The following is a 14,378-nucleotide window of genomic DNA, read 5'->3' as shown; positions in this document are numbered from 1 at the left end:
TGACCAGCTCCCACCCAGAAGCCCACCCAGGGTTATCTCAATAGACCAAAATATCCTCCCCTTTCTCTTTATCACTTAAGAATTTACAAAGGTTTTAAGAGCCCCGTGTCAGGGAAGGGGTCAAGGACAAATATGAGAACAAAAGATGCTCTTAGTACTCTTAAGAAATTATGGGAGCTTCAGGAGCTCTGTGCCAGGAATGGGTGGTGGAGGAGACTAACATATATTTTTTCTATTATCTCACAGGTGATATATACTGAATCACAAGTTCCTTTAAGTACTTTTCCTTCATGAAGGAAGGATCATATGAGAAGTTGTTGAAAGGGGAATAGGAAAAAAGAGAAATAAAAGGAAAATAAAAGAAAACAAATGTCCAGGGCAGTGATTCTCAACTCAAAGTGATTTTGCCCTCAGGGGACATTTGGCATTGTCTAGAGACATTTTTTGGTGTCACAGCAGGAAGTTGCTACTGGCATATAATGGGCAGAGACCAGAGATGCTAATAAACACTCTACAATGTATGGTACAGCCCTACAGCGAAGAATTATTCAACCCAAATGTCAATAGAATCAAGATTGAGAAACTCTAGTATAAACTTTCGGATGACTTCACCAATATAAAAAATTGAAGTCTTTGAATTATTCTACTTTTAGAAATCTATCCTTTAAAATATTCACCTGTGGGGCACCCGGGTGGCTCGGTCAGTTGAGCGTCTGACTTCTGCTCAGGTCATGACCTCATGATTCATGGGTTTGAGCCCCATGTTGGGCTCTGTGCTGACAGCTCAGAGCCTAGAGTCTGCTTCAGATTCTGTGTCTCCTTCTTTCTCTGCTCTTCCCCTACTCATGCTCTCTCTTTGTCTCCCAAAGATGAATAAATGTTAAAAAAAAATTAAAAATATTCACCCATGTGATGGGGTGCCTGGGTAGCTCAGTCAGTTAAGCATCCAACTCTTGATTTTGGCTCAGGTCATGATCGCATGGTCATGAGATCAAACCCAACGTGGGGAGCCTGCTTAAGATTCTCTCTCTCTCCCTCTCTCTCTGCCCCTCCCCGACTTGCATGCAAGTACACTCTCTCTCTCAAAATAAATAAATAAACTTTAAAAAATAAATTAATTAATATAAACCTTTAACATAAAAAAATAAATGAAATATTCACCCATGTGTACAAAGATACACACATACAGATGTTCATTGCTTATAATTTCAAAATTGGAAATGATGCAAATGCCTGTTGATAGGCAATTGTTAACAAGAATGACAAGGAAGGATGTTTAAAATATATTGTAAATTGGAAAATCAAATCGCCAAACAATATATATGTTGTCTTATGTTTTGTTAAAAAAACACAATTCATACATTTATATATGGTTTCTTTATTTTTTTAATTTTTTTTAATGTTTATTTATTTTTGAGACAGGGAGAGACAGAGCGTGAGTGGGGGAGGGGCAGAGAGAGAGGGAGACACAGAATCTGAAACAGGCTCCAGGCTCTGAGCTGTTAGCACAGAGCCCGATGCAGGGCTCGAACCCACGAACCATGAGATCATGACCCGAGCCGAAGTCGGACGCTTAACCGACTGAACCACCCAGGCGCCCCTATATATGGTTTCTTTAGAACTGTATATGTTGTGTGCATATGTATATGTGTTTACACAGGTGAATATCAGGAAAGATATATACCAAACTGAAGACAGATGTTTTCTCTGGGAATGGGATTACGGGCAATAGAAGAACTTTCGTGTTTTACGTCATATATTTCTGATTTACTTTGGTTAAGGCCTCAAGGAATAAGCCTTTGCTTCGTCCAATGTGAGACAGATTGCAGTCTAACTTTGAGACTACTGACTTCTAGTTTTTAAGACTTACCAAATTACTATAATTCAGGGGTCAATAAGTTGTGGCCCTCAGACCAAATCCAGCCTGTCTCTGGTGTTTAAACACTCCATGGAGTAGGAATGATTTTTATAATTTTGAATGTTAAATGAAGAATAATATTTTGCAACATAAATGTATACAAAACTCAAATTTCAGTGCCCACATGTAAACTTATATTGAACACAGCCACACTCATTCATTATAAACTGCCTGTGGCTACTTTCCCATGAGATGATGATTGAACCGTGAGATCATTACATGAGCTGAAGTCGGACGCTTAACCAACTGAACCACCCAGGCACCGGAAGCGTGTGACTCTTGACCTCAGGGTTGGGGGTTTGGGTGCCATGCTGGATGTAGAGATTACTTAAAAATAAAATCTTGGGGTGCCTGGGTGGCTCAGTCAGTTAAGCTTCTGACTCTTGATTTTGCCTCAGGTCATAATCTCACAGTTGTGGGATGGAGCCCCACATTGGGCTCTACAGTGGGTGTGGACCCTGTTTGGGATTCATTCTTTCTCCCTTTGCCCCTCTCCTGGTTACACTCTCTCGCTCACTCTCTCTCTCTTTCTCTCTTACTCTCTCAAAAATAAAATCTTAAAAAAAATTTTTTTTTAATCTTTTTTTAGGGGCATTCATTTTTGAATGCCAGCTCTCTGTAAAGACAGCTTTCATGCTATTCACACTTTCTGATCTTATACTCTATTAAACTTTTGCCTGCTGCTCATTTAAAAAAAAAATCTTTTTAAAAATGCTTATTTGAGGGGGGAGAGGGGCAGAGTGAGGGAGAGACAGAATCCCAAGCAGACTCTGTGTCACCAGCCCAGAGCCCAATGTGGGGTTTGAACTCACAAACTGTGAGATCATGACCTGAGCCAAGATCAAGCCTGATCCACCACATGCCCCAAAAATAAAAAAAAATCGTTACAAAGATAAGTGTTTTCATTTTAAGTTTAATAGATGCAAATGGTATAACTTTTAATATTTACATATTCAGTATTTACACATTGGTATATTTTTTGTTTGTTTTTAATTTTTTTTTTTTAATTTTTTTTTTTCAACGTTTATTTATTTTTGGGACAGAGAGAGACAGAGCATGAACGGGGGAGGGGCAGAGAGAGAGGGAGACACAGAATCGGAAACAGGCTCCAGGCTCTGAGCCATCAGCCCAGAGCCTGACGCGAGATGGTGACCTGGCTGAAGTTGGACGCCCAACCGACTGCGCCACCCAGGCACCCCATTTTGTTTGTTTTTTAAAGTTTATTTGTTCATTTTGAGAGACAGAGAGAGAGAGAGAGAGAGAGAGAGAGGAGGGGAGGGGCAGAGAGAGAGGGAGAGACAGAATTCCAAGCAGGCTCTGCACTCTCAGTGCAGAGCCTGATGCGGGGCTCGATCCCACAAACCATGAGATCATGACCTGAGTTGAAATCAAGAGTCAAACACTTAACCAATGCAGCCACCCAGGTGCCCCTGTTTATTAATTTCAAAATTCTTTATTACTTATTTTTTCTTTTTTTTTTTTAAATTTTTTTTTCAACATTTTTTATTTATTTTTGGGACAGAGAGAGACAGAGCATGAATGGGGGAGGGGCAGAGAGAGAGGGAGACACAGAATCGGAAACAGGCTCCAGGCTCTGAGCCATCAGCTCAGAGCCTGAAGCGGGGCTCGAACTCATGGACCGCGAGATCGTGACCCGGCCGAAGTCGGAGGCTTAACCGACTGCGCCACCCAGGCGCCCCTTATTTTTTCTTTTTTGAGTAAGCTCTAGGCCCAGCTTGGGGCTTGAACGCATGACCCCAACATCAAGAGTCAAATGTTCCACCAACTGGGCCAGCTGGGTGCCCCTTCATTTTTTGTTTTTTTGAGGTTTTTTTTTTTTTCAGATTCCACATATGAGTGAAATCATATGGCATTTGTGTTCCTCAATCTGACTTATTTAACTTAGCGTAGTACCCTGCAGGTCCAGCCATGTTGTTGAAAAATGGCACGATATCATCCTCTTTTATGGCTGTAATATTCATGTGACTGTGTTTCTCACATCTTCCTTATCCATTTCTCTATCAATGTACACCTAGTTTGCTTCCATAGTTTGGCTGTTGTAAATAATGCCGCAATACACATGGGAAGCATATATCTTTTCAAATTAGTGTTTTTTGTTTTCTTTTGGTAAATACCCAGTAGTGGAATTATTGGATCATAATGGTATTTATATTTTCAACTTTCTGAGGATACTCCATACATGTTTTCCACAGTGGCTGTACCAATTTATATTCCTACCAACAGTGCATAAGGGTTCTTTTTTTCTCCACAGAGGATCTCTCTCTTTATTATTCCATGGACTAATACAGAAAATTGATATTACAAGTATCTAGATTTCTGAGGATGCTTTAACCTAGGTACAGGCTCAATCCTGGCCATCACTATATTGGTTTATGGGTTGAAATAGAACAGGACTGCGTCCCCAGGGACTATTCACCCTGAGTGAACATACCTCCTCGGCACACCCCTGGAGCAGGTCTCTTTATTCACGGCTACAAGAGTGGCCCATTGCTGCTGCTGCTGCTGCATGATAGTAAAGACAGAAAATGTAGGCTAGCCCCAAACATCACACAGATACCCAAGACTTCTTGGGCAGAAAATTCAGGCATATTTGCCACATTAGGCTTCTGACTGGGGACAAGGAAAGACAGGTCTTGAATTCATATGATCTGTTTTTTTAGTTATTATAGTAGTTAATAAAGCTGTTCTGATAAACCATGGCTCACAAGGCTTTCTCTTTGGGTCTACCTTTTACGTGAGACCACATGTTTGGCATATGCACTCATGTGTTAATATTTCTCTGCAGCCAGTCAGGCCCCGCACACCAAATCCGTGGTCACAGAGTCCAGTCCTGGGCCTAAACACAAGAAGCAAAGGTCGACCATCACCTGTGAAAGATCTACGCACTGCCCGGGAAAAAAGGATCGTGATGGGACCGTTTGGATCTGACAATCCAGATCTCTAGCTGGGTAAATACTCAGAAGTTTTTTCCAGGGTCATATCCTCTTCCCCCTGAAGGAAAAGTGATTATTTTTAGGACGATCCCTTCTCTTGCTCCAAGACAGGCAGCAGTGGACCTAGTCACATCCTGGTTCTTTAATTGATGTCGTACAGTCTCCTTGTCATTATGTATATAAAGAAAAATCTATTTAACAGTAGTCCTATTTTTTTAATGTGCACCATTTACCCAGAAGGTTAAAGAAAATTGACATCACATTAGATGATTGAGCATATTTTCCCATACCACCGACAGGTTACAAACTAATTTATAGGTCAGAGCTCCAAATTTTACTAGAGTAGAAATATTGAAAGACCCATCATCTCTTGCAAAGTATATAAAGAGCCCTCTGAAACCCAAACTAGAGTACCATTTGTCTAGGAAAGAGACAGCTTTCGTAATTTTTTTTTTTTTTTAATCTACAAGTCTAGTCTTGTTCTAGAGCAAGTTCTTTACAAGAGTGTTACAAGAAAATCAGGGTGGTGGGCTGGCTCAGTCGGAAGAGCATATGACTCTAGATCTCGGGGTTGAGAGTTCGAGCCCCACGTTGGATATAGAGATTACTTAAAAAATAAATTAAAAATTAGGGGCGCCTGGGTGGCGCAGTCGGTTAAGCGTCCGACTTCAGCCAGGTCACGATCTCGCGGTCCGGGAGTTCGAGCCCCGCGTCGGGCTCTGGGCTGATGGCTCAGAGCCTGGAGCCTGCTTCCGATTCTGTGTCTCCCTCTCTCTCTGCCCCTCCCCCGTTCATGCTCTGTCTCTCTCTGTCCCAAAAATAAATAAAAACGTTAAAAAAAAAAAAAATAATAATAAATTAAAAATTAAAAACAACAAGAACAACACAAGAGTGTAGTAAGAAAACCAAGCTGGTGCAATCATTTTCCCTTTGCACCACACAGGTGGGCATGAACACTTTTAGATCCCTTGGAAACATTGATGCAGTTTCACAAGGCTGATTAACAATTCTTATGAACCTCAACAGTACCCTATGGCTTTAAAGCTTTAGGCATGATGAAAGAGTTGCAAACCACGTATGTGTCATTAGATGGCAGTCTGTAAGAGCACACTGATGCAGGCCGGCCAGGTCGAGAACCCAGAGGGGATCCTGCAGGACCAACCAAGAAGGTCTGTGGCTTCATGCAGGATAGAAATCAAACTTGAACCAACTGGAAATGAGATCAGAGTTTATTGAAGGTACAGAGAGAGTAGATACAGATGGAACATTAGGGAGACTCGAGAAAGGAAAAGGAACAGGAGTCTCATCTTCGCTTGGGTCTAGAGTTTTTCCAGAGGGTTGTGGTCTAGTGTACGTCTTCTCAGGGATCCAGGAACTGGTCAAAACATGGGTGAGTGCTCAGGTGTCCTCCATAAGTCACTTATGTCCCTGGAGCCAGGGGTCTTGGAAAACCTCGTGACCACCCCACGAAGTCCCTTCTTAGATATCATCTATTGTGCTGCAAGGCTCCAAAGAACTCATTAACTCCTTGACCTTTACAAGGAGGGCATACATTGTTTGTACCATAAGCCCTGATGCAGGGTGGGAGTGCAGGTCCTAGCAAAAATAGAAGCAGGAAAATGAGCAAAGAAAAAAAACAGCTTTTTTTCATGGGGTCCCTTCAGTTTCCCTGTCTCACAACACAATGCCAAAAAATAAAATAAAATAAAATAAAATAAAATAAAATAAAATAAAATAAAATAAAATAAATCCCCATGGAAGAGGAGAGACCCAGAATTCAAAGTAGTGTGACTCCAGCTTTGTTTCCTAAATACTGATCTCTATTTATAACTGACAAAGTTTTGGGACATTTAGAGGTGAAAATATAAACTATAAAATGAGTGAATCTTTCCCTTTTTCTTCTCTTCCAGTGACACTGTTATCACCAGAAATATAAAAAGCAATAATTTCCACCATGAATGCCTCACAGCTATGGAACACAGGGAAAAAAGGACTTTGGGGGAGTATCAGCTAACCACAAAACAAAATCTTTCCTTTCCCTGACTCATGTAACCCATGTTTTTATTTATTTGTTTATACATTCCCTCCAAGTGAAATGCTGATTCAAAAAGTATCATCATGGATATCAAAGTTATTTCCACTTCTATCAAGCCCGAGGATTCTGGAATCTGGCTACCATGAGGCATTTGAGACAATAAATAATTCTGTACAAGTACTTTCTCAGCCCCTCTATCTTTGACTTTGTCATTTCATAGTGAAAGGACTTTATTGTGCACTCTGCATTGCTGGCCAGAACAAGAGGGCCAATGAACGCTTCAGTCAGTCAGCAAGGCCAGACAGAAGGTCTAGTAGAAGGTCTGCACTGTGGGAGATGTAGCAGCCGCAGAAGAAATGACCCTTGTGCTCAAGGAGTTTACAAGGGGTTTTATAAGACATACATACAAGAATCTTTCAAAGACAATATGCTTAATCTAGTAGGAAATGTGTGGCACCCAGCAGATGTGCTGTAGGAGTCGGGGTGGAGGTGGGAGGTGCTGGAATAGTCATGAAGACACAGGAGTTTGTTTGGATCTCAGTGCACAGGACTTGGATAGACAGAGAGAAGACCCTCCAGATGAGGGGAAGGATATGAGAAAAGGCTGGAGGAAGGAATGAGCTTGCTTTTGTTAATCTGTTCATATAAACAAAATATTATACTGACAAAATACTCCAGGAGTATCCCAAACCCTTTATAAAGAGCCTTGCCTGTCCTTCCCGACTGAAACATCTGTAGGACATGCCCTTCTCAGTTGTCTCCTTTTTATTGTTCCTCTTTTCCTCTTTCCTCTCCCTTTCTTCTGCCACAGACCTTCATTATCTCCACTGGCTGATTAAACAAGTGACAGCTCCCTATCCTACCCTAAAAGGAAGCTTCTGTTTGGCCCAGCATGTGAGAGAAATGCAGTGCCAACCTTCTCTTGGTTGAGATCTAGAGAAAACTTCCATTTTTCAACCAAGATTCACGTCTTTATCAGTTTACACATACCAGCTAAGTTAGTATCCATTAGTGAATTACCATCAACAGCAATCTTCTTGACAAGACCAACAGCAAAGTGGGGCTTGTGGGTCAGAAGGAAAGCATCTGTGTTAGAATTTACTCCCTCTTCTTCACAATCTCCTCCTGGTTATCACTTAATCCTCTCGCTCTACCATCATTTCTTTAAGAAAAAAAATTTTTTAACGTTTATTTTGAGACAAAGAGAGAGTGTGCACGCGCAAGCAGGAGAGGGGCAGAGAGAGGAAGAGAGAGAATCCCAAGCAGGCTCCTCACAGCCAGTGCGTAGCCGGAAGTGGGGCTCAAACCCATGAACCATGAGATCATGACCTGAGCCAGAATCAAAAGTCGGATGCCTAACCAACTGAGCCACTCGGGCATACCCCCCATCATTTCTTGATGATCTATATTGTCAGCAAACATTTATTAAATGCATGTATTATTGGAGCACCTGGCTGGCTCAGTGGGTTAAGAGTTAAGATCAACTCTTGATCTCGGCTCAGGTCATGATCTCACAGTTCATGGGACCGAGCCCCGTGTTGGGCTCTGTGCTGACAGTGCAGAGCCTACTTGGGATTTTCTCCATCTCTCTCTTCCCCTCCCTTTCTCCCTCTCTCAAAATAAACAAATAAAACATTTTAAAAAATGCATCTATTTATTTACTCATCATGGATACGTCAGGAAGCATAAGACCGTTTCTCTTACTTTGAGGAATTTGTCATCCAGTTGGATAAAATAGGATTGTCTGTTTAGAGGCAGCATCAGACCCTCTCAGGGGTCAAGAATGAGCTGGATACTCTAACATTTTTGAGACTCCAGAAGTACTTTATTTATTTTTTTTTTTAACGTTTATTTATTTTTGAGACAGAGAGAGACAGAGCATGAAGGGGGAGGGGCAGAGAGTGAGGGAGACACAGAATCTGAAACAGGCTCCAGGCTCTGAGCTGTCAGCACAGAGCCCGATGCGGGGCTCGAACTCACGGACCGTGAGATCATGACCTGAGCTGAAGTCAGACGCTTAACCCACCAAGCCACCCAGGCGCCCCTCCAGAAGTACTTTAAAAAATAAAGTGCCCAGGCTGTCGCTCGCTAACGCCAGCTCCACTTCTAGCTCACTGAGCTCCAGCCGAAGGAGAAGGGGGGTAAGTGAGAAGGTCTCAGTACCATGGCTCGTACAAAGCAGACTGCCAGCAAATCCACTGGGGGTAGAGCACCGAGGAAGCAACTGGCTACAAAAGCCGCTCGCAAGAGTGCGCCCTCTACTGGAGGGGTGAAGAAACCTCATCGTTACAGGCCTGGTACCGTGGCACTCCGCGAAATTAGACGTTACCAGAAGTCCACTGCACTTCTGTTCCACGAACTTCCTTTCCAGCGTCTGGTGCGAGAAATTGCTCAGGACTTCAAAACAGACCTGTGCTTCCAGAGCGCGGCTATCAGTGCTTTGCAGGAGGCAAGTGAGGCCTACCTGGTGGGCCTCATTGGAGACACCAACCTATGTGCTATCCATGCCAAACGTGTAACAACTATGCCAAAAGACGTCCAGCTAGCGCGCCGCATACGTGGAGAACGTGCTTAAGAATCCGCTCTGATGGAAAACATTTCATGCTTTAAAAAAAAAAAAATTCTCTTCTTCCTCTTATTGTAGTTCTGAACGTTAGATATTTTTTTTCCATGGGGTCAAAAGGTACCCAAGTATATGGCTGCAAATGGAAAAATCGGGGACAGAAATCAGGTATTGGCAAGTTTTTCCATTTTCATTTGTGTGTGAATTTTTAATATAAATGCAGGGACATAAAGCATTAATGCAAGTCAGAATGTTTCAGTGAACACATTTCAGCAGTTCAACTTTATAACAATTATAAATAAACCTGTTAAATTTTTCTGGACAATGCCAGCATTTGGATTTTTTTAAAACAAGTAAATTTCTTATTGACGGCGACTAAATGGTGTTTGTAGCATTTTTATCATACGGTAGATTCCATCCATTCGCTATACTTTTCTAACTGAGTTGTCCTACATGCAAGTATATGTTTTTAATGTTGTCTGTCTTCTGTGCTGTTCCTGTAAGTTTGCTATTAAAATACATTAAACTATAAAAAAATAAAGTGCCCAAACTGAATTTTAATAAATGATGGTAGATTTTTTTAACATATACACTTAAATCACTGCTTTTAACACAAATGACTAACTTTTGAAATAATGTCAAAAACCTAAATTGACATGAATATTCATAACAGCGTTATTCATAATAGCCAAAAAGTGGAACCAGTTCAAATGCCCATCAACTGATGGATGGATAAATACAATTTGCTGTATCTGTACAATAAAATATTATTTTTCAGTAAGAATAAATGAAGTATTAAAAATAATAATCAATGAAATATTGATACAGGCTACAGCATGGCTGAACCCTGAAAATGTTCTAGTAAGTGAAGGAGGCCAGTTTCAAAGGACCACATATTGTATGATTTATATGAAATTTCCAGAGAGACAAATTTACAGAGACAGAAAGTAGATTAGTAGTTGCCTAGGACTGACAAAGGTGGGAATGGGGAGGGAGAGGAGAAAAGGAATTGACTACTAATGGGATTTCTTTCAGGAGAGACAAATATGTTCTAAAATTAGACTGTGATGATGGTTGCACAACCCTGTGAATATACAAAAAAAACCCGTTGCATTGTATGCTTTAAGTGGGTGCATTGTATGGCATATAATTATATCTCAATAAAACCGTTTTTAAAAAGTCTAAATTGAGGGATGCCCGGGTGACTCAGTTGGTTAAACTTCCAACTCTTGGTTTTGGCTCAGGTCATGATCTCCATGTTCATGAGTTCTAGCCCCCCTCTCTGGCTCTGCGCTGACAGTGCAGAGCCTGCTTGGGATATTCTCTCCCTCTCTCTCCGCCCCTCCTTGGCTCTCTCTCTTTCTCTCTTTCAAAATAAATAAATAAACTTTATTTTTTTAATGTTTATTTTTGAGAGAGAGACAGAGACAGAGACAGAGCATGAGTAGGGGAGGGGCAGAGAGAGGGAGACACAGAATCTGAAGCAGGCTCCAGGCTGAGTTGTCAGCACAGAGCCTGACAAGGGGCTTGAACTCACAAACCGTGAGATCATGACCTCAGCCAGAGCCGGACACTTAACTGACTGAGCCACCCAGCTGCCCCAAAATAAATAAATAAACTGTAAAAAAAGTCTAGCTTGAAAGCCTTTTATGATTACAAAAGGCCCACCAGTGTAGGATGCTGAGCAGTGTGGCACAATGGATAGAACACCAGTTCGGAAGTCAAACGCATCCGAATCCAAATTGTCTGCTACTTACCAATTGTGTGACCTTAGGTGAGTTATTTAAATTCTCTGATACTTCTTTTGTTTACTGTGAAATGAAGACAACAGTTCCTCTTATAAGCCTGTTTTGGGATAACATTTATTTTATTATTATTATTTTTTAATTAATTAATTTTTGAAGAACATGTATTTTTAAAATATGTCCTAAACAGTTATTATGTTCTAGGCACTGTTCTACGTTCTGGGGATACAGCAGGTGACCAGGACAGTCAAGGTTCTCTATATTACATCTCACACAAGAAATTGAGATTTTTACATGAAATCTCTCTGATGTTAAATAATGGCAACTAATTTAAAAATATTAAGACTACCATAAGCTAACACTGTGCCAAATACATCTATGTGCCAAATTCTGCCCTTAGGCTGATAGTTTGTGACTCTTGATACAGACTTTTCACGTGGTAAATTTCTAGAATATTGCCCACTTGGCTGAACCTTGGCACTCAGCCTGTTCCCATATGTTGCCCAGCACCAACCAAAGAAACATTTCTCAAAATTCAGGGAAATCATCCTAGCAAGTAATTGAACCAAGCAGTGGCCTGGATCCCATCTCTACAAAATGCTATAGCCTTCCTCGCTGACCCAATGAGGTCCCATTTGTTTTGCATGCCTGGGCTGAGCTGGTATGTTCTATAGGATGGATGTGGAAGAGATTGTGCTTTGCATGCCTTTCAAGATCATCCATCTGTCCTCTTAGGACCTCTGTGGGAGGCCAGTTTAGGACACGGTCTCACATGTTAGACCCTTTTGTTTTCTTTTACCTGCTGATATGTATCATCTCAACTGTTTTGGCCAAACCTGTAAGCATGCAGTAACGGTACAGGCAGCTCTTTCCTGAAACTCAATAATAGATGATTAATTTAATTTGTTTTAATTCTCTAACATATTCACGATCTCAGAAAAAAAAAGTTTTAAATTTATCTCGTAGCTCTTCAATTCACAATCAAACAACTTCACATTGCTCATTTATCTATCTCCGGAGCACTTGAGTTTGAACTCCGGGAAGAGGGAGTCTAGAGAGAGGATTCAGGAAATCAGTGCCTTCATTGGACCATACTATCCCATCAACAGCAAACTGTTGTTTGGAGTACTTCACCCCATTGGATCATGGAATTCCCTAATGCCCTTAAGTTTGAAAAGCTAAGTGGAGCACACCCGACTTCCAAAAGTCTTTGCAAAGGCTATGTGATGTGATAGAAAAATGGTACACTTGAGTTCGAGTTTCCTTCTGCTACTAATAAGTATAGGACTCTGTGCAGATTACCTTATCATTCTGAGTTTTACTTTGATCATTTGTAACATGGAAAGAATAATAATTAGCTCGTGGGTCGATTACAGTGGTTCTCAACCTGGTTGCTTTTTAAAATTGCTTTTGTAAAATGTCACAGCACGTGCCACACCTCCAGCAAATTAAGTCAGAATCTCTGAAGGTGAAACCCAGACACCAGCAAATTTTTAAAAGCTTCACAACCCATTCTAATATGCAATGAGGATTGAAAATAACTGGTGCGGCTTAAATAATGTTACTTGTGTAAAGCAGGTACTCAGCAGTTCCTCGTTAGTCCCCAATTTAAGTTTCAAACCAGCAATTGATATGTTTGGGATGTGTTCTTTTTTTTTTTCTGATATTCATAAACTTTAATGAACTCATTATTAGTTCTTATTGTTTACAGATTTTTTTTATTATGAAATCTATTGTCAAAGTGCTTTCCATACAACACCCAGTGCTCATCTCAACAGGTGCCGTCCTCAATACCCATCACCCACGCACCCCTCCCTCCCACTCCCCATAAACCCTCAGTTTGTTCTCAGTTTTTAGGAGTCTCTTATGTTCTGGCTCCCTCCCTCTCTAACCATTTTTTTTCTTCCCCTCCCCCATGGTCTTCTGTTAAGTTTCTCAGGATCCACATAGGAGTGAAAGCATATGGAATCTGTCCTTCTCTGTATGACTTATTTCACTTAGCATAACACTCTCCAGTTCCATCCATGTTGCTACAAAAGGCCATATTTCATTCTTTCTCATTGCCACATAGCATTCCATTGTGTATATAAACCACAATTTCTTTATCCATTTGTCAGTTGATGGACATTTAGGCTCTTTCCATAATTTAGCTATTGTTGAGATTGCTGCTATAAACATTGGGGTACAAGTGCCCCTGTGCATCAGTACTCCTGCATCCCTTGAGTAAATCCCTAGCAGTGCTACTGCTGGGTCATAGGGTAGGTCTATTTTTGATCTTTTGAGGAACCTCCACACTGTTTTCCAGAGCGGCTGCACCAGTTTGCATTCCCACCAATAGTGCAAGAGGGTTCCCATTTCTCCACATCCTCTCCAGCATCTATAGTCTCCTGTTTTGTTCATTTTAGCCACTCTGACTGGAGTGAGGTGATATCTGAGTGTGGTTTTGATTTGTATTTCCCTGATGAGGAGCGACGTTGAGCATCTTTTCATGTGCCTGTTGGCCATCTGGATGTCTCCTTTAGAGGAGTGTTTATTCATGTTTTCTGCTCATTTCTTCACTGGATTATTTGCTTTTCGGGTGTGGAGTTTGGTGAGCTGTTTATAGATTTTTGGTATGTGTTCTAAGACTGCACCACTAGGTGTCGGTAAGAGCCATACATATTGGTTAGGAGTTTCTGATTATCTGTTGTCCAGGTAACAACTATGTACTATTACAGAACTATTTGTTGAGTACCTACCTTATGCCAGTCACAGTGCTAATGACTCTTAAAACATGGGATTTCTAATCCTATATCAAGTAGGCAAGGTAGTTGTCCCAATCATGAGGAAGCCAAGGGTCCGAATGATTCTGTTACTTGTACAGGTCACAGTAAGTAGCAGAACTGAGATTCAAGCTTCATTAATCCATTTTCTCAGTCAAAACCGCTGAACACTTACTATACACAACATACTGTATGTATCTGCTATTGGGGATCCAAAGGTGAATAAAGCATAGTTTTCATCCTCTGGAAGTCCATCTTTACCCTTAATTCCTAGGTACATTTAGGAAGAAAAGATGGGCATGTTCTTTTACAGTTGTTATTAGCCTTGGGATAGCTATATCTTCTGAAGAACTCAAATGCTGCTATCCTAAGAGGATGGAATGACCCTTAGGTAGAGTTTC

General features: G+C 41.1%; 2 protein-coding genes across 3 annotated transcripts in view; both read left to right on the top strand.

The window, feature by feature from the left end:
* Window positions 1-7,087, top strand: part of HEATR4 (HEAT repeat containing 4) — a 50,071-nt gene extending 42,984 nt beyond the window's left edge. For both annotated transcript variants that reach the window (XM_043556533.1, XM_043556535.1), the window contains exons 17-18: window positions 4,725-4,887; window positions 6,783-7,087. In XM_043556533.1, coding sequence (XP_043412468.1) covers window positions 4,725-4,883 — 159 coding nt within the window. In that variant the 3' untranslated portion in view covers window positions 4,884-4,887; window positions 6,783-7,087. The remainder of the gene's footprint in view (window positions 1-4,724; window positions 4,888-6,782) is intronic.
* A 1,897-nt stretch (window positions 7,088-8,984) lies between these two features.
* Window positions 8,985-9,998, top strand: LOC122469300 (histone H3.3A-like). The gene has a single exon (XM_043556557.1). It carries the CDS (start codon window positions 9,072-9,074, stop codon window positions 9,480-9,482), a length of 411 nt encoding a protein of 136 aa, XP_043412492.1. The 5' UTR covers window positions 8,985-9,071; the 3' UTR covers window positions 9,483-9,998.
* The last annotated feature ends 4,380 nt before the right edge of the window (window positions 9,999-14,378 follow it).

This window comes from Prionailurus bengalensis, chromosome B3 (assembly GCF_016509475.1).
Source record: "Prionailurus bengalensis isolate Pbe53 chromosome B3, Fcat_Pben_1.1_paternal_pri, whole genome shotgun sequence".
Taxonomy (NCBI): domain Eukaryota; kingdom Metazoa; phylum Chordata; class Mammalia; order Carnivora; family Felidae; genus Prionailurus; species Prionailurus bengalensis.
This window is presented reverse-complemented; position numbering and strand designations above follow the sequence as displayed.

Coding starts and splice junctions, on each gene's coding strand:
- LOC122469300 (XM_043556557.1), top strand. CDS start 9,072: ATGGCTCGTACAAAGCAGACTGCCAGCAAATCCACTGGGGGTAGAGCA.